Here is a 26,938-nt window from a genome sequence, read left to right as displayed (position 1 = left end):
GTGGAATACCTCAGACTTCAGTGCTAGAGCCAATATTGTTTAACCTTTTTATTAATGACCAGGATTCTGGGACAGAGAACAGCTTTAGCAAGTTTGTGGATGATACAAAATTGGGAGGAGTGGTTGATACATCTGACCTCAATGGACTGGAGAAATGGGCTGGCAGGAACCTCATGAAGTTCAAAAAAAGATAAATGCAAAAATTCCACACCTGGGGAAGATTAACTCCCTGGACCAGCACAGGATGGGGGCCAACCAGCTGGAAAAGAACTTTGCAGCAAGGGCCTGGGATTTCTGGTGGACAGTAGGCTCAATATGAGGCAGCAATGTGCCCTTGCAGCAAAGAAGGCCAACAACCTCTGGGGCTGCAGTAGAAAGAGTATTGCCAGCAGGTCAAGGGAGGTGATCCTTCCCCTCCCATGCACACTGGTGAGATATATATGGAGTGCTGGATTCAGCTCTGGGCTCCCCCAAAAAGACCCCAAACAAGAGAAACATGGACATACTGGAGTGGGTCTAGCAAAGGGCCATGAGTATGATTAAAGGACTGGAGCATTTAACGTAATAAGGAAAGGGTGAAGAACTGGGACTGTCCAGACTCAGGAAGAGAAGGTTCAGGGAGGATATTATTTGGGGGGTGGGGCAGTCGGGGTGGAGCAGAATAAAGAAAATGGAATCAGACTTTTCCCAGTGATGTCCAGTGACCGGAAAAGAGGCAACGGGCACAAAATGAAATACAGGAAATTTTACTAAAATATAAGAATTTATTTATTTATTGAACTGTGATGATGATCAAACACTAGAACAGGCTGCTGAGAGAGGCTGTGGACCTCCATCCGTGGACATATTCAAAGCCCAGCTGGACACAGTCCTGAGCAATGTACTCTAGCTGACCTTGCTTTGAGTAGAGGAACTGGACTAGAGGATCTCCAGATGTCCCTGCCAATCTTAACTATTCTGTGATTCTATAATAAAATGATACTCATAACGAAGAACTACAAAAATTTCAGCAGAATCCTCATTGCTTGATGAGCACAAGAAGATGATTTGGACACAAATTAGAGAACAGGAACTAAGACACCATAAAATAATTTAACTATAACTCAAAGAAGGATTAGCACTAAGAACAACAAACAGTGAACAAACTTAGGGAGGGAGAACAGAGGAAGAGCAGACAATGGAGCCTCTGGAACCTCTAGAGGACATCTCTAGGTCCTCACATGTACTGATTCTACAGTTTCAGGACCAAATCTGGACTTTTTGTTTTGTTTTGTTTTGCAATATATGGATCTAAACTTGCCAGAAACAGCAACTTTAAGTCATGCTCACTTCAGCTGGTACTGTAATCGGCATGGTCTAGACTACAGTATGAACAGCTATCAGTAAATCAGCACTTGAAGAATATGTATGACAAACACTCCCCAAGAATATAATAGTTTACAGCAAGTGGCTTATAATTTTTTTTCACAAACCTTATACAAACAAAGAAAAATTATTTTGCTTAAGCTTGAAAAGATTTATGATTGCATCAAGATACCCATACTGCCTGCCAGCTTTACATGAGCTTCTATATCATTCCTGCAAGGGCCAAAACCTTAATAACCAGCCTAAATAACATCCTTTGGAACCTGATACTTGCCTTGCCTGCATCTGCCTTAGGTGGCTCACAGCACTTTACCATGTATCCGGATCAGCACAGACGACTGAACTCCAAGCTTCTATTTATAACACACTAAAATGATATTTCCGCTCTATGGGTTCCCAAGCAGTCATTCCATCAAAGCCAGTCATATGAAATAGTTGAGGAGGTTGCTGGAAAAATAACTGAACATTTCTGAGGTTGGACGTGGTTTCTGCCATACACCATCTTACTTGGTTCTATATTCAGGGTAAGGAGTGTGAGGTTTCCTCTGGCCTTATTCATGATCTGCTCCAAGCCTTGGCTTCCCAGCACAAAACAGAAGTAAAAAAAGAGGACTAGGGAAGCAAACTGACTGTGACATTGCAGTGAAATAGTCTGTAGCCATCTGGCCTTAACTTTTAGTGTTTCTTAGAAATATTTCACTTCATAGTAGAATATGATGTAATTCCACCAGCAACAGAAACCTACATGCTAGTACATGCACAATAAGGTAACTTCTCACTACCACTTTTGAGTACTGGATGTGTATTCCCTTACCTGGTTGATGTACCAGGGATGGGACGTCCCGTATCCACCAGAACACACCAGCAGTAGCCCGTGGAAGGATGGCACTGCACTGGTTTGTAGAGGCCACCCTGAGCACACTCTGGAATGAACACATTGTCTTTCTGGGGCTGTTTAGCTTCCTCCAGGGCTGACTGAAGTTCTTGATCGCATGATGATGCTTTTGGAAGGAAAAGAAAAAATGCTGAAGAAGCTATACGGAAAGTGCCTGCCAGATTAATCAAAGAGTTTTTATATCTTTCTTTGATTGTATATAAGGACTGTATTTGAAGAGGCTCATTACAACTCAATTACCAGCCACACTGGTTTATGCTGTATACTGTTAGGAACTTTAGTTTCCTTTTCATGGAGCTGCTTCATAATACAGTCCTAATAATAACTTGACACACCTTTTCCTATACTAGATATAATCTATGAATAACCAAATACTTTCTCTGCTGCCTTTAAAAAATTCCTCACCCGCTCCACAGTCCCTAAACTACTGATCCTTTTCAGAGGGAACAATAAAAATCCATCTTAGGATTTCTTATATGAATTATTAATCTAGATATTCATTTAGATGTTTATAGTCTGTTCTTTCTTTCCAGTTTTGGAACAATCTCTTAATACAGTGAAAATTCTTCCACCTTCTTTTCTGGGTATTCTGGTATTGGTGATGTATCATTTGCTCTGGAGACCAAAGATCCACAAGAAAAAAATACTTTTTCTTTACCTCTGCATTAACAATATGTCCCAGATCTCTTCTGGATATGAGAAAAGCTTACATGTCTACATATTCCTAGTCTTTATGTGAAACTATGAACGAGAAGCAAAGAGAAGAAAACCCAGGGCCTGAAAGTACCAGTCAGTTTACAACTATCAGTAAAAAATAAACCAACTCTGCTGAGGATTTTTGATCACTAATAAACTGGTATATGTGGCACTGCAGAGACAATAAATAAGACAGACAATTTACTCAAGCCATTATTTCTCCAGGAACTTGAAAGTCATTCTCCTATCATGTGAAATTTAGATGGTTAATAAAAGAGCTTCTGTATAATTCCCAAACTAACCCAGTGAACAAAAATTAAATACTTGAAAAACAAGAACGTTAAGCACACTACACATACATAAATTACTGTCAGGAAAAATTCAAGTTAGTAGAATTTCAATCAATAAAAGATTCTCTTTAGTCAAAGAAAAGTAATTTTAATGTTATCAAAAAAAAAAAAGTGGGCAATATTTCCTCTTCTTTCAAGTAATTTAAAAACCAGTGACACACACTTATTCTCTGAATCTCTAGCAGGATTTACTTCTTGATTTTTCACAGTTCAACCCATAGAAAAATAAGTTGAACCCTGACTGGGTTTTCTAGCATATCTGTAATGAGTTTCAGCTTCATTCTAATCTCATTTACTCTTATCCACAGGGTTCAGAAAATACTTTGTAAATTGTAGGCAAAAACAGACAGAAAGTCACTAGTTTTGTCCAGAATGTTACTGCTCCTTGCCAGCTTCTTGCAGATGACCAAAATCAGTAAGACTTCTGTCACAGGAGAAAAGGTGAGAGGAAGTTAAAGACCTTCATATTTTACATGGCACACAATTCCATCTACACAGTGGCCTGGTTTCCAAAACTGTGTATTTGTTCCAATCCATGCAAAAGGTTTTTTAAAAAAGCATACTTCTTTCTAACTTGATTGCAAGGCACAGATGAAGTGCTTTGTCCATTCTTTGGTTAATTTTTTTTTTCCCTCTTTTGTTTCATACAGTATTTGAGCAGGAGAGCTAGATAAATTGTTTGATTTTGCATGTTTTTGTCTTGGTCTGCCCACAGACATAATCAGAGATTGAATAGCTCTCAAAGTAACAATGTTTAGATAATAAACTGTATTTAAGAGAATCAGTGTAGTGAGGACAGAAAGGCTCCTTTAAAAGGGGGAAAAAGCCAATTATTTGCATGTCAAAACCTTCACAGAAATAGCTATGGTTTCACAAATTAGAAATTCGTCACCAGCGTCCTCTTAGAGTAGTGAAAATAAATCTTTCCCTCAGTGAATATGAATTATGATGATTATCAAGTTACAAGGTACGACAACCCTGGAAAACACATCACTTAGCTTAGTTGTTCACTTTTTATGTTTTGTATAATCAAGCAAAAGGGAGCAAATGGGGTGAAGCAGCTGCAGTGAGAGGGAGGAAACTATTACTCCTCTTTAAACTCCACTGAATTCTTTTCTCTTTCATACTGATAAACCTTGGGACCATTCCATTAGCTACTGTGGCCTCTTGTTTTACATCCTTGTAACTAGCAACATAATCTGGCAGATGTGCAGGTATTATCTCTCGCAGGCCCTGAGGAGTGATATATTTTCATGCTCTCAGCTTTGTTTAGAAAATACAGTGGCGTATAGAGACTACATAGTCTAGTCATCCAGACAGACAAAATGTAACAGAGAGGGTGTGATGGAGAATTCCCAGTGCAGAAGCAGATATGAAGTGTTTCAGCTGTGAGCCTAAACTACACCACCTGATTTCAGGGAGGCTCTGGTTTCCGCTGATTGAAATATCCAGCGAGGGACTGCACTGCTGACTCAAAACCACTGGAGTTATAGACCAGTGCAGTCACCTGTGTTGTGGTGTATTAGGAGCTGGTGTTACAGACCTAGATAAATGGTCTTTACTCTCCTGATAGACTTACTAAGGCAAGGTTTTCTGCAAGCTGCTGCTCAAGGTAGAAACTTGTCTCTTTTGCATGAGATCAGGTTTGTTCTGGTCCTTTTTCTCCCTTATGTCTGGTTTTAAGTCTCAAAGGTACAGAAAAGCAGTATTATGGGAGAGATTTCAAAGGAGGGTTGCAAATGTGACTTAAGGCTTTAGGAAGGACAATCAGAAGACCGGTAGCACTTAACATTGCAAGTGAGATTGGAAACAGGACAGCCAGTGACAGTAATCAAAGGAAAGTTTAAAGATAAAAGGGAATGTTCTTATGGCACAAGTCTATGAAAATAGACACACAAAAAAAGCAGGATTCATACCAAACAGTAAGGTAAAAGTCCTGAAACTAGGAGGATTCTAGTGATGAAAAGTCTGCCTTTGAAGAACAGCATCAGCACAGGCATTAAAGACAAAAAAAAAAAAAAAAAGAAACTATAGTATTTTCAGGAAGGACTTTCCCCTTCTTGGAACCTCTAATTTCTTACTCTTCCCCTACAGATGGGAAATTGTAACAAGAAGAATTTATCATCAGTCTTAAGCTAGTTGTCAGATAAAATGTAGATTATTTTTGATAAATTGGAAAAAATATAGATTAGTGTGATGGACACTACATCTGTCAGCTCTCTATGTGCCAAATAACTAAGCCTTATTACAAATCTGCTGAACCTGTTCATTCATTTTATTCACCAAAATGCAGAATAGTTTATTTGCCTCCCTTACACAATGGCTAATGAGCTTCAGGGCAGCTAGCAGGCAATCTGCTTACTGACTGCCCAAAAGAGCAATTTCTGCAGAATCCAGTGCTCTTGTATGATTTTGACATGACTGTTTGTGCTACCATTGCTACTTCCATGTTTGTTTTCCCCACTACAACACTGTTTCTACATGAAGTAAAGGAAAATCACTCTCAGGTGCTTACCTATGATCCTGTCTGCTTTTCCCAGAACCAGTATGTTAGTCCTCTGTGTAATTCTCTCTGATGGAACCATTCATTCCCTTTCAAACTATTTTTTTTTTCTGTTATTTACATCAGGAGTACTGGAAAGATACAATTGTAGCCCTTTGATGACCGAGAGCTCTTACCCCAGAGCTACCAAACCACTGTAAATAATTGCCTTTGTAATGTCAGAAGAGTCATGGTCAACAAACATTTCTTTGCCAGAACTAGTGACAAATGTCATTAACTTAGAAAATGTCTGAGTTTGTCCAAACAATCTCTGATCTGGAACCACAACAGATGGATGCCAGAAGTTCATAAAGTGAATAGTATGGAAAAAGATCTATGCCACAATGAACGTAGAATAAATACCTCAAACATTAAAATGCATCAAACTTTCTATGGAATGTGTTACTACAATAACATTCCTTCTGGGAAGAGAAAAGCATGGATACTCCAGCTGCTTCTTTTCAGGTAATATGCTTACACTGTTGTTATTTCACTTAGTTCCTTTGTTTTTATTTTACTGGAAAAAACGGATGTTTTTCCAAGCATCTTAATTTGATGAAATAGACATGTCTGAAAAATCCTTTCCTTGTAGTCTACCATGTTAGCCAGCCCCACTATAGCTCAGTTGGGATCCTTAAGTTCAGGTTGATAAACTTTCTGTAGATTCTACCCAAAACTATATTTTATTCCATGTTCATAAGCATTAGTGATTCAACACACAAATTTCAATCATGTCAGAAAATAAACCTTTTTGCCCTGTTTTACACCAAGAGCCCTTGTACCACTTAATGACTATTTACTTACTCAGAAAAAGGAATTCTTGCATGAAGAAGTAAAACTCTTGCACACCACCAAGAATGAGGTTAAAAATCTGCTTTAAATCTATTGTATGTTTCTCTTCCTATGTCATATTTCTATTCCATTTCTTCTCTTTTTATTTTAAATATTAGTTAAAAATATACTTTTCCTGTTCTCGTTCAAGGGGCCTTCATAGTCCATTACAACCCACCAGCTGAAATGCTGCATCTTGTGCCAACGAGAAAGACACTCTAGCTAATAACAAACTCTGTGGATAAGTTTCACGTTCTGTATAAAGTCTTCAGTTAATTCTTGTTTCCAATTATCCGTAAGAAAACAGTCTGGATTTCAATGAATCAATTTACATGAAGAAAAAAATACCTCAATAGTAGCAGGGTATAACACTGTAAATCCTTATTTATGAAAGACTCCATTTATTCATCTCCGATGGGTTACTTAAACTGTTAATTAATGGTTACTAGGGAATGTCCTAGAGGAGAAAAGAGGTGGCTTTTCTGGAAAAGTCATCCTGAACAAACTCTGTAACTGTATATTTGTCTGTAGCACATCTAAAACATCAAGTACCATGTTATGTAAGTTACGATAATAATCTTGTTAGTCTTGTAACAGGAGATGGTTTAGCCCTTTGTTTCAGAAATTCTGGCAGTTATTGTGCAGTGTCTTATCACAGCTTCTCCCAACATATGGATTTTCATGATTACAATTAATCTTGATTTTTTTTTTTTGCTTAAATGTAAATCGCTGTATTTATATCTAAATTTCAGTGTGTTCTGCAGAAACAAGTTGCCAAATCTGCAGAAAATTACAGAGGCGTCTGAATGCTACTTTAACATTTCCTGCCACTATACAAACATTTCCTTCCAATTTCCTTAACCCCACAATGTGTATATGACAAACAGAATCCATTCCAAGAAATTCTGTTTTCAGTTGATTCCTTCTCTCCCCCTTTTCTTATTATCATAATGGGCCATGAAAGGACAATTAAGATAGCCTGGTTTCCAGGGTAAAGGGATCTTTTATTAGGGCTTGAAGCTCAATGTCCTCTACAGAAAGCAGGTAGTAAGAAACCTGTGAACAAAAATACTCTGAAAAGTGATACACATGCTCTGGAGGACTGCAGTGTAACATTGCAGTCAGTTAATATTGCAGTTCTCCCATGTTTCTATGAGGATATACAGACAGAGTGTGTTTATGTCCAAATTTCAGTACACAGAGACTCAAATTGTACGAAAATTTCTGCTAATCAAAATATTATGCAAATCATGTCTCTCCTAGTTAACTAAGCCTAATTTAGGCACACCTTTAGAACACCTCAAATACTGATTTAAACAAGTTTTGTGCTAGCTCATTTCACAACTGTAATAAATAGGATGGATAAATGGCCACCCTAAATAGTCACCTGTGCAACCCTTCAACAAATTCACATCTCACGGGGATAAGAATTTGATCCATTTGGTTAGGATGAACCCTTCTTGAACCTGTGAAGTTAATAGGCCCTCAGGAAACTGATTACAATGTGTTTTTATATTTTCAAATAGTTTTTATAGTATTCAAATTTCATTGAATGGATTTCCACTTACACTACACCAAATTGTATTTCCACATATGACCAAAATGTTTGCTTTAGCAAGGCAGTGGGAAGCGGGATGATTTCTGTTCAAGCTATGCTCTCCCTGCAGAGGGATTTAGGTTGAGTGGATAGTAAAATGATCCATTCCAGCAGCAGTCCTGTTATTCCTAAATCCAGCAAACATGCACCTTCAAGGTGAACTTGTAAGTTCTTTACTTCTGTTTGACCAATTTCATCACCCAGAATCCATCATGTCCGCTCTTGCTATAAAGACAGCTAATATAAATGACAAAAAACTGCTAAATTATTTCATTCTAATGAAGGTGAGGTGTAACTCCATAGCTACACATTCTGTCAGGGTTTCCAGCTTTTCATTTAGACCTTCTCTAGCATGACAGAGTCCTTCTCTGAAGAGGCAGATGAGGTGGCAAATGTGGTTTAAGATTCCAGCTTCATACTCTTTATGTACCCAAAGTTATCTCCTCATCCCTCATGGCCAGGGCATGGACACCTCACACCAATCTCTCTTAAGACCTGTTATTACAAGAATTTGCCTGCCTGCCCTCACTTGACAGTTTCAAATAAACTTGACTAACAGAAATCAAGTGCAGCTCAATGCTACAAACAAATGCAGGAATTCATTTACTCATTCTACTAGATTCTTACAAAGATTATTCATTAACTTCAATCAAATGAAGAGTATTTATGTGGCCCAATCTTCCCTAATAGAAATCCACAGAAAAATACCCACTAAATTCAATGGACAACACCTCAGGCCTCAGCTAAATATATCCACGTGTATGTTTCCAGTTAAGCCTAATGTTTGCTCATGGACCAAGTACTGATTGTAAGGAATAGGTAACTTTAATAAACACTCAACCTTAGCCCCAACATCTAGATGGAAACCAAAACCTAAGACTAAATTACAGTATCAATACTCATCTGGCACCACATGTTTTGATTTACATTAGGTTCAGATACGCACCAGCATCACGGTTCTCAAGGCCTGGAGAAAGCTGGCAACATTCCTACCCGTATTTTTTCTTGTTTGTGAAAACCCGTGAGAACCAAATATTTCAGGCCCCTTGTGTGCATTTGCAGAGTGCTCTCAAATCTAAAGCTGATCACTATTTTGCACTTTTGGAGCCTGGGTAGATGATTGTGGCTAAACACAAAGCTCATGGCTTCAACATAGCCCTAAAGACTAATTTATGTACTTTACTCTACTGAACAAAGCAGGATAAATCACAGACAGATGGTCTCATTTATCTGTGTGGTTTCATATGCAAAGGCACTGCAATACACTGAAGGATCATCTGGAAATGCACTGAGCCCATCTAAACAAAAATCCAAAACACAGAGATCACCAATTCCCATTTAGCTTTACCTGAAAATAATATGATCACAGGCAATCTAATCTACCTGTCTACACCAGGATTTTCTCAACTTTTACCCTGGGTTTGAGTAGCCAAGTAGCACTATGTCAAATCAAGATTTCTGCAATACACATATTCTGGTTCTACCAGTAGGCAAAAGTTTTTGGGCCCATAAGACAAAGACCTCAGGTGAAAATAGGATGATTTGCTCATTAACCAAAATCCAAGCCCACTTGTCTACTGGAATTTTTAAAAGAGTTTCTGGTTTACAGAAGGTTTTGCACATACCTCTGCAATTCTTTATTTTTCTTAGAATTTGAAATTCTAGGAGTACTGTGAGAAAGACTGTAACCACAACATGTAAAATGAAAAGAACTGTTTTACCACAGAAGTCTGCTATTTTAGCATTTTGTTTGTTTGTTTACTTTTTAGCCCAATTTCTTGGTTAAAGAGATGAGAAATATTATGTAAGTATTCACATTTGTAATCTCACAGAATTCTAACTGATTTAAACTACTCAGTTATTTGCTTACAATCCTTTCTCTCCTTCACTAAGTTCTCACACTGCCATTGTACACATAGGGGGTCAAACTAGCTACCTGTTTTTAAAGAAAATGTAATTCTATATTTTGCTATTCTTGTTCAGATTGAAAGAAACAGTAGTTTGACATCTGTCCACTGACTTGAGGACAACTCACAGAGAAGCTCGTCTTCATTTACAAGCATGACAGAATCTGTCTGTAAATGTTTAAGTATTAGCATTTACTTTTGCTGTAGATAAATAACAGAGAAGCATTAGACTATAACATTATTACATTAGGTTATAAATCTGAGTTGTTTCAAAGATGCATTTTGCATTAGAGCCAAAATGTATATTCTGAACATCCTGAGTCAAACATCTATTATACCATCTATGAAATGTGAGAGAGCAGTGAACCCAGCATAGCATATTTTTGTGAAATCTTTAATGGCAGTGGTGAAAGTGATAGTAAACCTTTGCAAAGTGGGTTGTATTAGCCAAACTTGATCCAAGGACTGTTTACACCTTACCCTCTACAATGGATCTTTGAATGCAACCTTAACACAAATCAAAAATCTTTTTAAGCCAGTTGGTCAATCACATGGCATAAGACTTCAAAAGGAGAGTGAAAAATCTTCTGGTCATCTGAGATCAGGTCCCCCATCCCTTTTTCTCAGTGGCTTGAGGACATTCACTCAATTACAAGGATGGATTGTTATCTCCAGGTGCTCTTGCTTGACTTTGTTAACTTGGCTCCCCAAAAATGAGAGAGGATACTGTGCAAAAGACTGCCCCATCCTGCAAAGATACATCTGAAAGCAGTTACTTGTTAAATGGGATGAATATTGGTTTTCCTACGTAAGAGGAAATATCGATTCCCATTATTGCTAGGTATTGCCTCACCCTACCCAAAGCAGAGCAGCACCACAGCATTCAAACTGCAAAACCAACCAAACAAACAAACAAGCCACCACCCAAAATTAAAGCAAATTAAAATCACCGACTTTTCCAAAACTGTGGCTAGCTGGCCAGTTTGCTATAGCAGTCTAAAGGCTCGTTCATTAAACAAAATTGTGCAAAGCTGCCATTCTTGCTCTATGAGTATATTGACCAGCAAATGTTAGTCTTCTGCCAGTGGAAAAATCTCTCATTTTTAAAGAAATATTTGAAGTGAAAATAAAGCTGGTTCACTTTTTCCACAGAGCTGTGAAAATTAAAGTCTTTGCCAGGTGGGCTGAGGGTAAGTGTTTGAATAGCTCTACTAAATATTACAAAACAAAATGTGCAAACTGGGATGCCTAGATTCATACTTTGGCATTAAAATAAACCAGCCAGCTTACAGGAATGTTTATCAACCCAGCACTTCCCCTCCGTGAAACAGTTGTTTCTGTTCACCACTTGGGAAACCGAGATACTTACATCAGTGCCTGGATATGACTTTGGATACTTGACCTTAGGAACCAAGTAATTTTAATTTCAGAGGTGTACAGTGGCATCTCTGGCTGCAGTTTGGGCCATATTCCTGCCAATGGTCCACACTGCTAATGCTGTTGGCACCATGCAGTGTTTTCCAGCCTTATTGCTTAACTCCTGCCTGAGATGGCTGCACTCCACCTACGCTTTATTTTCTGAGTATCAACTAATTTCCAATCACCTTACAGACACAACCATGACTACTGTCGCAGAAGCCACCAGAAGCCAGGAGGACTTGTGGCTTTTTTACAGGAACGTGATCTAAGGTGCACAGTGAAAAAATATGCAGGTTTATTACAAAAATAAGAGAACGTTACTTTGCATTTAGGTAGTTCTCCCTTATGTGTCTCAGAGTGTCTTACAAAATGGTCAATATAAAGTGCACCTCTGTCTAGTTCATAGCAGACTGGATGGCATTGCATAACAGTAAGGATTTGGCCCTCTGACACTGAGCAGGAATACAGAGATTAAACAGGCTGTTGAAACAGAAATTCTCCTTTTTTTCCTCAGTGTTTCAGGGAATGTTACTTTGACAGGCATAATGCAAAATTTCATGTTACCATCATTCCCACTGCCTCTTCTGCGGCTAAGCACCTCCAGAGATCTCAGATGTGTACCCTTCAAACCTACTTGATTTTAAAAATCCCAACATTTAAAAATGTTATTAAGGCTGTGAGTTATAATTGCACCCTTAAAAGCTAATTAATGACAGATGAATTAAAAACCGGCTACTTTTATACTGGCTTGCACTTCATCTTGTGAAAGAGAAGGCAAGAAGCAGGTGGAAAATGAGGGTGCATATTATTGCTCATGTCTCTAATTACATTGTATTGTGCAACAAAAGTCTTTTAACAGGGCAGGAAGCAAATTCTGTAAAGTGCTATCATCTGTTGAGCCACACTGCTCCCAGAATGCATTGACTCTTGTATGAGATCTGACAAATAACATGAACATGAAACCTGGTCAAAAAGTAACTGCACTGCTCTAACCCTGCACAAATCCAAAGGCTCATCTTAGATGAAATGCTGTACAGGTTCCCCCATCCCAGCACATTATATCCAAAATACACTATTTATACAGAAGGTAGGAAGTCACTATTCATAACAGGAGAGGTACAGGAGTCAGATAGGAGACTGTTTACTGCTTTCGGCCAAGTTTTGTGTGCAGTAGAGAGAATGAGCCAAAGAGTAAAAGCCAATAAGAATATTCAGCTCCAACAACTTTTTAATATAGTTTTATGTAGCTTTTTTTTTTTCCCCCCTTTTCTCATATGGCCATGGTTAAACAGCTCAGCTTGTGCTTTGGTTTCTACAGCAAAGCCAAATCTTTGGCTTGGCTTTACCTTCAAACTTTGGAGAAAAACAAGGGTAATCTGAATTGAAAATAAAAATGCTAATTCCACCCCACTTTCATCTCTGTTTTCAAAAAGAAATTGTTCTCTGAGGTGTAGATAATGCCAAATATAGTGTGATAGTGAAACATCCCTATGCTTTTGAAGAATGGAAAGCCCCTATCCTATTGAACATTCCAGGCCACAATTTCTACTCCTGTAAACTGGAACCATTCCAGTGTACACAGCAGGGATCACCAACAGAAAAGTCAGTCCATAGCATATCCAGAACAATTTCAAAAGCTTCTTAGCTGATGCACAGTAGCAAAGTCAAAAACTTTTTGAACCAGTAAAATTAGTGTTTTAAAGTGTGACTAACGACCCTTAATCCTTTACAACCCATGGTTACTTTAAGTGCTCAGAAGATTATTAGTTTTAAAAGTTTAACATACCACACAAATGACCTGTATCAATGGAATAAGCCTTGCATAAATACTTCCCAAAACTTCATTGTATGTGAGAGTAAAGAACGGGTTTCAGAAAGCGTTAGTTTTCACAGTGTTTGCTTAGCTTGCTTTCCACCAATATTTTCAACCCTTTCAGACCTGCTCCCATCCTGTCTCCCCACACACACATGCACATCTACCTCAGGCATCATTTGATTCGAAGCTTCCTATGACCAAAAGAGAAAATCTAAAGGAATTTTCTTGGCTGAACTGTTCAAGTAAACCAGATTCTAAATATTTCACTTTTTCAGATAGCAAGCATCACAGGAAACAGCAATGTTGGCATTCAGTCACCTAATAAGGAAACATTTTTATTATCACTTATGTGAAGACAGTTCTGTTATTTTTTCTACATATTATACATTGTATGCTTTGTTTCCTTCTTAATTTGGGAAGATTAAAGGTTGTTTGATGGCTTGAAAATAACGCAAAAGGAAGCTTAATCCATGATGCTCCCAGGAGGCTGTGAAGCTGTTGCAACCGGAGCTGTTGCTGATTAAATTTGTCTATTGTTAAAAAGCATTCTGGGCCAAAACAATCAACCACTGGCATCATTAATGAAGCCCACAAGGGCCTTTGGTGGGACTTGTTTTCATCAATCAGGAGGAACAAACACAGGCTAAAGAAGACTGGAAAAGCCTGTATATTTACAAACCTGCTTGCCTTGGGTCACTCTTGTGAATACGGTACGATCCCATAGCAAGTACCATAGAATATTAGAAATTTTTCCTTAAACATGTAGGCTCATTTAGACAAAGATAACATAGAGGTGAAGACACTAGCTCTCCCTTGCACCAAAGTCATGGGCATCCTTTTTTTTTTTTTGCTTGTGTTATATATTTATTGCAATCATGAAATGGCAGGTACAGTTTATAGACAGAAGGGGAGGAATCTTTGAAGTTGTCAATCAGTTGCAACAAAAAAAGGGTGAAAATCAAATGTCATGATTTACATGACTGAAACAAATAAACTAACAAACAAAACAAAAGGCAGGAAGTCTAGATGCAAAATTGAAACTGAGAGGAAGGCTTTGGGTTTTGCCTTTTCATTTAAAGAAATGCAACTATTTCAGCTGGTCAGTACAACATCTTTTTCTTTACTTCCACCTTCTATACTATGTTAAGTCTGTAAAGCTCCTTATCGTATTCAATAGTCAATGTACTAGACACTGTCTCAACCATCTCTCTGCTGAAACTTTTGCTTCTGCTTGCACTGATCTGTCCAGGCTGCAGCAGCCTTCCCAGCAGCAGAAGCAGGCTTAGAGCCCTGGTATTTCTGGCTAGCTGCCCCAAATGTAAGCAATGAGACCACGCTGTCTCCCTGCACTAGCTGACGTCAGATGCTTTCGCATACAATACTTTGTAGGCTGCTTAAGTCTCCCCAGTGACATCCTGAGGAAGTAAAACTGGCACAGAATATAGGTCAAGACTCTGCACACCGGTCATTCAGACTGACAGTGTTGATGTTATGACACTTAAGCATTGAGTTTTATTTGAAAACTACAAATGAACTTCCACAAAAAACTCACAGCCTTGACTACGGAAACATTCTTCCTCAGAAAAACACTAAATTAATGCTGAAAATATACTCCACTAGCTTTAGGATCAAACACCTAGTTGCTTCTGCAGTATCCTTCAGTATCCTGCAGTATGGATACAACTGGATACTGTACCCTTGAAATGGTCTCTGAAATCCTACATAGATAGGTAATGACACCTTTCCACGCTTACTCAATCTAGGAATCAGACTCTCTCTCCTATCCATTGCACTGTTCAACTGGTTGCTCCGAAGAACCCTCAGCTTGGTTTTGGAGTCACTGCATTTTCAGAATAAAGCCTACAAATTCACAGCGTGATCTACAGCCTTCACAGTCATTCTCCCTCATAAGGCTTCCAGTTTATGCCTTTGGCTGGAATAATCAAAAAGATCAGGCAGAATAATAGAGATAAAAAATCAGTGCTACAAGAAAAGCCTAAACCAGCAGCATTTGAGATTGAAGAATGATATCTAGGCAAAAATCAAGAAATATGCAGTGAAGATCAGCTATTGACAGACAAGAAAGCAGACAGCAATGAAAGGACTGGAAACAGAACAGGGAATACTACGGATGCAACCAACAGTAAGGATGATTAATTAAGCCAGAGATAACAGAGATTATGACAAAAATGCAGAAGGCTCCAATAAAAGCAGATATGAATAAAGGTGAATTAAGCTTAAAGATAGTATTCTGACACACAAACTTTCTTACTCAGTTATACCAGGAACAAAAAGTTTTCATCTACCCTTGCTGTGGACAGGGGATGCTCCATATAAAAGTCACATAGGCTCATTTTGACAAGCATATTGAAAAGGTAAATGTACCATGGCATCCTTGAGGCTAGCACTATGGTTAGTCATGTGACATTATATTCTCAGACATGCATGAAGGTATTCACAAATATTCAATGGTTCTGAATATGAATATGCTTCAATGTGCAAAACACATGACCTCATCTGGAGAGCATGAAGTTGTTAAGAAAGGTAATAAAGAGAAAATACTTTCTTCACTCTTTCAGCTGGCAATACAAGTGGGGTAGCTGAGCCCTTGTGCTGACAGCATATCCATTAAAGTCCAGAGGAATTCCAGCTATGCAATAGCAGCAGGATTGGGGTGGACTGTCCTATTATCACTGATCCAAGACTGATACACACCATACAAGCTACTTAAAGAAATGACTGTGCACTGTGTTCCAAGAGAGGCAATAACACCATCACCAGTCCTGCACCATTAATGTCCCCATTTAGAGGAAAATTAAAATAAAATTAAAAAATACCCCTCCAGGCCTGATTCTTTCCTGTCCTCACAAGGCTTCCAGTGGCATCACCCTTCTAACTGTAGTGCAGTCCCTCCTGTTTACACTGCCCTTTGTAAAATGAGGTTTCATGCCTGCTGAAACTAAAACATCTCCTCCTACAGTAATTTGTTATTATTGTTTTGGACTGTTTAGTTAAAGGGATGAACCACAGGATGTGTGACTGCATTAGAAGTCACTGTTTCATACTTGGGATGCTAGTGGGGAAAGGGGGAGAAGTGACCTTTCAAACCGCTGACATTTATACTGACAATTTTGGCTTTGCTGCTTCTCTGTTGTATCAACTCAAAGGAACTAAAAATCATGTCCTAAAATTTATCTTCAATTGCCTTTTAAACCTGATTAGAAACTGCAAGAACACTAAAATTATAAATCCCTTAAGCTAGGCAGGATGTAGCCTTTATTCAGCAAACAAGAGAGCAATGAGAATAATTATTTTCTCATTACCTTCAGGCAGTAAAGGCTATTGAGATTATGGCTTTAAGTACATGACGGGAATTTTGGGAAAGTCAGAGAGGAAACATCCAAGATCAGAAGTTACTTACACTTCTGCTTCCCAAACCCATTAGGTAAGTAAAGCAAAAGAAATGGTCCCTACCTCCTTGCCAGCCAGAATAACTGGGCACAGTGTGTTGTGATAGAAGGGTGAACTGCACCATGACAAAGTGTGATGGTCATGAACCTCTGTAATTAATCAGAGCCCTGCCTCTGTTAAGAGTCTCCATTGTAATGGATACTGTAGAAGAATTCACTAAATAATAAATAAACATAATCACACAGGATTAACCCTTATCAGCCTTTGCATTGATGGGAGTTTACCTCAATACAGACCTGAAAATTTGGCCTAATTCTGATTCTACCTTCTTGCCAAAACTGTACCTCAGCTTTTGGGGGCACAAGAGGCATTAATTTAACTTTCTATGTCTCTGCTTCTAGACCAAACATCAATCAGCCTGTTGCCCTGATCTAACTAGGTGCATTGGAAAACAATTCATGGGCATTACAGGTCCCTCATATTTGAGGAATTTATGTATTTCTAATGCATTCCAGTCCAACAAAAACTGCATCTAACAGTCATCCAAATAGAGAAGAATGAAAGTCCTTTAATTTTGATAAATTGTCATTACTCACTGAAAGACAATAACAGTGGTAAAGTTAAATAACATTACTATCTCACCAGAAAACAATGGAACAAGGTAACCCACTGTTCAAGTGGCAATAATACAATTGTTTTCATAACTTGTTATGACAGTAATACGATTGGTTGAAAAATTTCATTGTGATTGGCTTTGGTGGAAAACCAGATCTTTAAATGAAAAGATGTTTTTCATTCAAAATGTTTGTTTTACAAAAAATGTGTATGTTTATGGGGGAAAAAACCCAACAACAAAAAAAAAACCAACAAAAAACCCCACCCTACAACAGGTTGTTTCTTTGTGTTGAACTTCCCAGAGAACAATAAAATCCAAGATGTTTACAAGTTTTTTGAGGTATCTCTAAGTTTTTAAAAAGGGAAGAGACCGTTATACCCTGTATGTATAGCCAGCCTAAAGATCCCAGCCCCTGAAAAAGAAGGAACTAATGAAGTTTCAAAATTACAGCTCCTACAAGGCATTACAACGACTAATCAAGATTTTGAGTCTTGAACAAAAATTATTCAGCTTTTAGAAAGTTTTTTTTGTTGTTTGAATTTTCATCTTGTAATACAGTTTTTCAGCTGAAAATGCGCATCTTTTTTAAAAAAATTCCCTAAGAAGAATTTTTTTCCGTAGAAGGCTGCATTTTCAACAAGTTTGGTATATTAAGCTTTGCCTTGTCTTTTTCTCTTGTGTTTTGTAATGCATCGAGAGAATTTAAGATCTGAAATTTAATTTACAGCCTTAATCTTATTTAAATATAGTTTTATTTGTGGTTGAATGCAGATACTTGGCCTGACGTTCTTAAACTAAAACAGTTATTAAAAATAGCTTAATGAAAAACAGTGGTCTGTCTCTTCAACCACTGCTTCTTCTCCAGTAACACAGAAATCTAGTGCATTATGGCAACAATAGTTAATGTTATTTCTAGGCAGTGCAGAGTGCAGGGAAAACATTGCATCTAGTATTTATCTGGAACAGTTTGCTATGCAAGAGGACAGAGCATGATGGACAGAGTGGAGTGAAGTAGAAAAGACGCCAGTAATAATACAGTACTTGGGGTATATAGAGCATCTTGCAGATGAAAAGATCTCAAAGTGGTTTTACATACTTTAGCAATATAATTTGACTAGAATAAGTTCCCTTGTGCCAATTATGACCCTTGGTGTGGCTTTTCATGGAAAGGAGACTCTACACCAGTCTCAGACAAAAAAAAAACAGTGTATTGCATTAAGGGCAGGCTAGGGGAAAGGATCCATGTATGACAGGATTAACCTGAGACCTCAACAGTCCATAAAAGCAGATGCTGCAGTAAAGGTTTGGACTGATGCAACCGCCACATTGCATATGTATCCAACCCACAGGCTTTGGGGTGAATTCCACTCCTCCCACAGAATTCCCTGTAGGAGCTGAATTTCTCTTGCTTTTGTACCAAATGGAAGATGCTACCGTTACTGATGAAGCCACAAGATGTTTGTGCATCACATGGCAATTTTTTCAATTTCAATTGTAGCACGAGCTGTCAGTCTTTTCAGGAAGTTTGTTCAGAGATATATGGTTTGGCAAATAAGAAAGTTGGAAGACATGTGATAAGTCATCTCATTAAAAATCCCTCCAAATTTAAACCACTGTGACTTCCCATAACCTGACCTACCAGGGAACATCTAGAAATCAATTCAGACTGTCAGAAATGTGCACATCAGGAAACTGAGGCAAAACTTTGACTCCAGCCACCAGGGCTTACATGGTTACTGGTCCTTCCATGGTCTGTACTTCCATTAACAGCAGTCAGCTTTTTTTGCAGAACGTGGACAGATCACACAGTAGAATTTCACAGTTCACATAAGATATTAACAGGGGAATATTTTGCCATAACTGTATTTGGCTTTTTTAAAACACTTCTTACTCAGTTATTGGAAAGATGGATACTTGGTCATTTGACTTATCCTCATGGAAGAAAAAGAAAATTGCCTTTCTCAGAACAGTCTAGTCCAGGGGTCCTCAAACTACGGCCCACGGGCTGGATACGGCCCCCCAGGGTCCTCAATCTGGCCCCCGGTATTTACAGAACCCCCCCGTCCCACCCGCCAGGGGTTGGGGGGAAACCAAGCAGCCGCAGATGGCCTCCTGCCACTTCATCCGCACGCCGGCCCCCTGGTTAAAAAGTTTGAGGACCCCCGCTCTAGTCTGTCTTATAAAACCAGAATTATCTTGCCAGGAAATCTCACTGCATGACTGATTAATTAAGAACAAAACTTAAAATTGGGGGGGTTTTAATATTAGCATTTTTTAGAGATTTTGTCAGCTCACAGAGGAAGACATAAGGAGTTCTTAACCTTGCAAAATGTAGGAGAGAGTTTGGTGGATATCCTTAGTGATGGAATAACCTCCATCACACAGTTTTTTCTTCAAGAGCATAACCACCAATTTACTGAAGTTTTGAACATATGGGTCTCAGAGCTCTCTGACATTGAAGGTATTTCTTTAATTTTGTAATTATTTTTTTTTTACTGACTTGACCTCAAGAGTAGTACTGGATTCTTAATATTTCAGGGGAAAAAAAAAAAAGATAATTGTTTAGATGCCAGTTTGTGAATTTAGATGCCTAATTCTACATGCTCACAATTGACCTGGGCCTCTTTCCCAAGAAAGTGCAACAGAATCAAGATAAAACTAGCCTTTACTGTATCAGTAAAGACAGACAAAGGTTACTGTCTATGTTTGTTGCTTTTAGGGTTATTGGCTGTGGTGGGGCCAGGGAAGGGAAGGCATCTCTGCATGAAACATGGACATTTTCTCCTATCAGGTCATTGGGATGATGATGGAAGGCTGGCAGCTCTTACTGTCGACTCTGCTGGACTTCCAATTGCCTGCAACATTTGGAAGACATATCTTCCATATATCATCCAGCAATCAATATAGCCACAGCCAGATCCAGACTGTCTTGGCTGAAAGATCTATCTTTTTCTCAGAAAGATTATATCTTTAGATATTATCCGGTCCAATACGTTTCTGTGCATTAACATGATTTATGCGAATTTATTTTTTTTTTGCATCTGTTGTTAAATTATAGACTGTTAGTGTGACAACCCTCTTAGGATTTCTGATTCTTACTGATGCTTTTATGATTATGTGTACTGATGTCTGGTAAACTGTGGAAAGCTGAAGGTAGATGGGAAAGTGCATGTCAAAAAACTAAAGGAGAACTTCAAGCAGGACTGTTGTGTCATTTACTTGCCGCAGAAAGTAATGTGATATAATTAAAATGGTCAGAAAAGATTGCTATCTTTTGGCATACATTTTTAACACATGCAGTAAAACAGAAATTAACAACCTTGCACAAAAGAGATTTTTTTTCTTTTTTTCTTTTTCTTTTTTTGGGGGGTGGGTTTTTTCTTTTTTTTTTCCCCCTACAGTGGGGGTCTAATAAAACCCTGGAACATCTGAGTAAAAAGAACATCAACTGGATGGAAAACAGAACTCTAGTTTTTTAATGGCTTAGGATGGGAGGATCTTCCCCTGTAGTGGGAGGAAAAAACTGGAAATGTCAGTGCTTGATCTTTATAAAGATTTTTAAGTAATATGTAAAATTAAGTTGAAGATAAATGAAAATGCTTGTGAAAAGGATTATTAAAGATAGAACAGTACTAAAATAAGCATGATCCAGCATCCTGAAAATTAAGAATGTATCATAATATACAAGCTCTGTGTGTGTGTGTGGGGGGGTGTGTCTGGAAAGTTTTATCTTCTTGGAAGAGGCTGAAAGAACTGAAAGAAAATTGTAATTCTTTTTTACCAATTTAGGACAGGCAAGGCAAGTAAAATAAAGGCAAGGCAAGGCAAGAGGACCAAAGTGTATCAAGTTATTTTCTTCACAGATCAAGAGGGTGAAGAATACTGTTCTTTCTTTGTGTGTAAGCTAAAACAAGACTAGGATATAACTTAAAATTGCTGCTGAAAAGTAAGACAACCATTTACTGATTGGCCCTAATGGTGTGAACAATCAGTAGCTTCAAAGCCACCACTTTTTCAGCTGCTGAGGCATATCTTGAAACCAGTGTTCTAAAAAAAATACTACTCTGAAACTGTTCTGACTCTTGACAGAAAAATAAAAAAAAATGGAAGATAACTACCTCTTACTCTTCAAAATATTTAAAAATTAAATAGTAGGGGATATAGATGTGACAGTGCCTCACACATCTCCCTCCCCAACAGTTTTTTAACAATGTTTTTATAGTGAAATACAAATAACAAGTTATACTTCATTCCAAATAATTGAGTTCATTCAGGAACTCTAAAGGGAACACTTAGTGAGTTAGCAACCAGAGCCAATCCAAAGAGTCTGAGAAGGCCATAAGACTTTGGCCTGGGAGCCTCCATTCCTCCTCACTATGTTTTTCTTAAATTCCTCACAACACTTTTCTCTTTATGCTCCATGCACAACATGCTGAGATAATGGGCCAAACAAGTATTCTATCAGCTGATGTCTTCCAGTACCAACAACTTTTACAAGGCCCAAAAGCCAGATCTGTGGCCATCACAAAACATTTAGACTTCATCTGTAGATGTCATGAAAAAATGCTAGTGCCTTTTCTTGTGTAGGGAATTGACCTGCAGATGAGCCCAAGCTATAAAGTTCACAGTAATAATATCTGGATTTGACTTGGTCCAAAATTTGGCAGACTGACTGCCCATTTGTAGTGGACTGAGCTTCCATTGATAGAATCCATGTGTGGACTTAATACTCCATTTGTATGTTTGAAGAATTATTTAAAATCAATAGTTCTGCCTTCTACTTCTCTTTCAGGGCTTGAGCTGAGGTTCTTAGGGCTCAATTCAATGCCATTTCAGGTACTCTGGACTATCAAACCTACATACCAGAGCATCACAGATTTCCAGTAGGCTGTTGTAGCTCCTAGCCCAGGCAGATATCAGATACCCTAGGCCTTATGAAGACACAAGACGCCTATATTTCAGCAACTTACTCCTATGCTCTTGGTTTCTCCAGCTACAGCTAATGGCTGTATTTACATCACAAGTTTGGGAATGCAAATCTCATCTTTGAGTGTGGTTGATACCTCACCAACTGTTAGAACAAAACACTGTCTTTAGGGCTAATGAGGTAAAAACACGGAAACACTATTTGCTGTGTAATTCAGTGGTTTGCAATTAATGAACCATTCCTACTCAGGCTGCTGTCCTATGCAAACCTACTCTATATATTCATTTAAATTCAATTTCTGAGTGTCCAATACAGACATAATGCATTCAGAGTAAGTAGCACTCTTTGGACATACATGTATGTTCTGCTGTAAAGTCCTCACCTGCCCTTCTTTTAATGTTGAATACAAGGAAATTTAAGAACGGATGATTGGCCAGGGTTCTGCAGGCCAACACACAACTTACTAGGGATCCCTGCTGAAAAATGGAGACAAGTAGCTTTTAAAACACTTTCTTTCCCCTCTTCCCTGTGTTCTTCTCTCAGTTGGTTACGGTATCTATTTTTATTTCCTTCTGTTATAAATTGTTTCATATCTCAAATATCCACATTGTGAAACAAGCCTAATTCAAAATAGTTTTAGAAAATTTCTAATGAATTTGTAATAAAAATGTAACCGGGAACATGCAACTGGATCTGAGTTTTTTCTCACTAGCTCGCACATCTTCAACTGCAGGTAATTTATCTTCAGTCAATATTAAAAGCAACATCTGGAGAATGCAACAATTAATGAGATTAAATACAAAGTCACTGAGCTGTTACTCATTTTCCTGTGTATAAGTTATTTGGTTTCTTATGCTTAGAAAGGAATGTGTATTAGAACTGATGTGATTGGGCATATACACAAACTCTTAAATTTATTTTATTTGCAAGAAAATGCTGGGTTTGTTTTTTCATGCAGGCTTTTTTTTAACTTCAGGGCTGCCAGGATAGGCATAGCAGGAGAATGTTAGCCAGGTTCAGTTTGGAATGAATGTGAGCATTTGAGTATGGAACAAGGTTTCTCTTGGTTCTTTGTAAGAAGGTGACTTTCAGGGAATGATCAGTGCACAGGGATCCCACTGGAACAATTGCTTCTGAGAAACAAAACAAAGCAAGCTAACAAAACAGAAACCTCACTGGCAACCAACATAGTTTCCATGTGAGAAAAACTCAAATGTACAAATGCTTTAGTCAGATGACAAGGCAATAAAAACTGCATTCAAATCTTACAATGTCATTCTGTCACATTAGTCAAGTCTCACTGGCAGAATTGGCAACAGATTCAGACTGTATAGACAGATAAATGCAAGCAGCTATTTGGTATAGATGCAGACACGCAATTGCTAGTAACATTATCACTTTTAAATTCCATGGTTTAGTCTACTAAGAATGTATTCATGTATTCACAGTAGACATTACACTAACTGCATTTGCATTTGCAGCCAGTCTATGCTACATTACTATATATGCACTTCAGTGCTCTCCCAGATGCTCCTTTGAGAACGAAACTCCTGTTGGATCAAGCCCCCTGGGGCTAATTGATAAAATCTTGTAACAGATTTTTAAAGCCCTAAAACTGATGGTCTGTAGTAGAAGGTCAGCACTAAACCACTACTCCGTTGTGCCAGAAAATTAAATAAGAAGCTATGTATTCCTTTCATATGTGCACAGCTAAAACAAAAAATGAAATTGAAGATGGTTCTACATTATCAAAGCATCCAGGTACAGTGGCTGAAATCTGGGCACTCCTGAAGTCACTAAAGACATAGTTAGAGAGGACAATGAATTCTGATTTAGGATTCTTTGTTCAGCATGAAAAATGTCCTAATCATATGATCCACTACTTTTTGCATTGCTTTTTTAAGAATTTTTACAGCCTGACCCTCAGCAGGCTTTATGCCAGAACAGGTTTCCTTTGGGCCAAGCCTATTTTATACCGGATCATATATGGCCTGTCCTCTAGCACCTGCTTAACACATATGAGCATCAAACTGGCAGAAAGCACGAAGCTGGCACAAGCGCTATATCACATGTCTGTGCCTGATCCAGATGAAATGTGAACTACTGGGTGAACTAGTAGCATGTAGCCAGCATATGAATGGTTGTTCAAAAGCTGTCTGGGAGTTCTGCCACTGACTGTGAGGGGGCCCTAATTTCTACCCACTCATTTCATGTGTTTAAATTTTAACACAGGAATCAAAGTTCAGTAACGTACAAAGAGATGCAACAATTTCTTCCTGTCTTCTATTTTGCTGGCCATACCAGATTATCAACAAAACAAACACCAATCTTTCAATCACTTTACGATGCTCATTAAATAAACTACACAACTAATGAATGAACATATAAATAATTAGTGCTAATAATGCCATAATATTCAATCTTCAAGGAAACAGAACACCAAAATATTAATAACAAGAGAATAGAACTGAACAGTAGATACTTGAAACTGTACTGTGTCTTAGCCAATGATACATTATTTAACCCTGGGTCTTTAACTTGAATTATATTATCACCAGAACCTCTGAAGACCTTAAGCATATATGTAAAGATATTCCAGATTATGGATGACTTTTTTGCATCCTGCATTTGCAAAATTAATGAAATGTCACATTGAGTAATTCTTATTTGTGTGGTGTACAGACAGTCCTTAGAAATTACTCAGTACTTTAAGAATTTTTTTGACATTAACAATATTACCAGTTAAACTCACTCTACTTCTTTTTCACAGAAGTCACAACAGATGATTAGAAAAAATTGGCTCTTAAATTCAGGCTAATAAAATGAATCCTAAGTTTCCATTGGCTATTGTGAAAAGGATTAAACTACTCTTCCTTTGCCTATACTCAAACTCAAAAAAGGGCATACATCCCCTGAAAATGCCACACTTGCTTCCCAAAAATCCCACAGGGATATGAACTGCCGGTAGAACAGATGCAGCAAGGAGAATCTAAGAGATCTGCAGTCCAACCTGACCTCTCAGGGAACTGTGTGTTCCCTGTTAGGTGATGGGAAAGTATTTGCGCTGTCATGTAGCGTTCTCCACCCACATCAAGGCTGCACCTAGCTGTGAACTACAGTAACTGGGAACTGCTGTGGACAGGGTCCAAAATATCCAGTTTCTTCGAGGCAAAAAACTTTCTATCCTCTGGTCTTTAAAAAAAAAAAAACAAAGCTCTGAAAGAATAGTACCTGGATCTTCAACCGATAGCGGGTTGGGATAAAGTTCATCTAAAGCATAGATCCCTTCATATAGGCTAGAGAACTAAACGAGTGACTGCACTCAGTGGGGTGCAGTTCTCTCATTAACGGGCCAAGTGTCTGTGATGCCCTTACAACGAGGTGGCTGCTCTCTAGGCTCCACTAACGTCGCTGCCTGCATCCCCGCAACCTACAGCAGGAGTTTAGTCATGGAGTTCACACAGACAGCAGCACGTAGGCTGCTGCATTCCCATGGCTTAATTGGAACCCATATTGTCTCACAGTCAGTGTTTTCAGTGCATTTCTGTTTATTTTTGATAGCCGTTACTATAATACTTATATTTGTCAATCTGACCTGGTGAACCCACTGTAGTTTCTGTGAAATGGAGGAAGAAATGAGCAGTGCAGGGGTAAAAAAAAAAAAATAATCCAAAAGAAACAAAATATTTTCAAAATACCTGCAAAGGCACAAAGGCATATGTATAAAACATAATATCAGCAAATACTGTGTTATTTTAGCAAGCAGATCCATACTTTTTTTCTAATTCTGGAAAGAAAAAATCTTAAAAAAATCTGAAAATCATCTTCAACATACAAAAAGAGCTAAAATAGAGATGTTTCTACCCAAATCCATCACTCCAAACAGATCATATTGTTGTTACATGACTGGATGTTGAGGGTTTTGCCAGCAGTAACATTTTGTCATCAAAAGCTAATAGATTAAAAATCACTCTAAAAATGCTTTTAGTGAGCAGAAAAGGCCTATTTCTCTGAAACAATAACAACAAAAAAATGCACTAGAAGTCATTATAGAGCATGGATATATAATCCAGTAATTTCATGCCCTGCATCTGTAAGTCTTCCAAATGCCATTACTCCGTGCTAAATTAATTTAGGATGATTTAATCAAATGAAAACACTGGATAACTAATATAAACTAGAATTTCCTGAGCCATTATTTTCTATCTTCCAAAACCTAAAAGCTTATGCTGATTCTACTAGTTAATTATAAGAGTAATTAATAATTTGCAGAGTAGAGAAAGCAAACCCATTTCAGGATGAGTACAATAAATTCAATGTATTCATTTGTGATCCTAAACTCACAAAACATTCTGCTAAGGAGATGGATTTCTTAAGGTCAAGCCAAGCTTCTTTATGACCATAACATAGTAAGACATATATTCAGATAAAAACTAGAAAAAATAAAAGCAATACAGACTAAAATAGTCAGCTTTCAAGTAGTATAGTTGGAGTTTGCCTGAAATTTTTAGCAATATTATTTTTCTTTATTTATTTTCTACAGGCAGGGCTAGGTCATAGTGTTAT

At 38.0% G+C, this 26,938-nt stretch overlaps 1 protein-coding gene across 7 annotated transcripts in view; it reads right to left on the bottom strand.

Moving 5' to 3' along the window:
• Positions 1–26,938, bottom strand: part of SMOC2 (SPARC related modular calcium binding 2) — a 147,724-nt gene that overhangs the window by 43,319 nt on the left and 77,467 nt on the right. For all 7 annotated transcript variants that reach the window (XM_055810747.1, XM_055810749.1, XM_055810746.1 and 4 more), the window contains exon 8: positions 2,180–2,366. In XM_055810747.1, coding sequence (XP_055666722.1) covers positions 2,180–2,366 — 187 coding nt within the window. The remainder of the gene's footprint in view (positions 1–2,179; positions 2,367–26,938) is intronic.

Source organism: Falco peregrinus, chromosome 7 (genome assembly GCF_023634155.1).
Source record: "Falco peregrinus isolate bFalPer1 chromosome 7, bFalPer1.pri, whole genome shotgun sequence".
Lineage (NCBI taxonomy): Eukaryota > Metazoa > Chordata > Aves > Falconiformes > Falconidae > Falco > Falco peregrinus.
The sequence above is the reverse complement of the archived record's forward strand: the minus strand, read 5'-3'. Positions and strand labels throughout refer to the sequence as shown.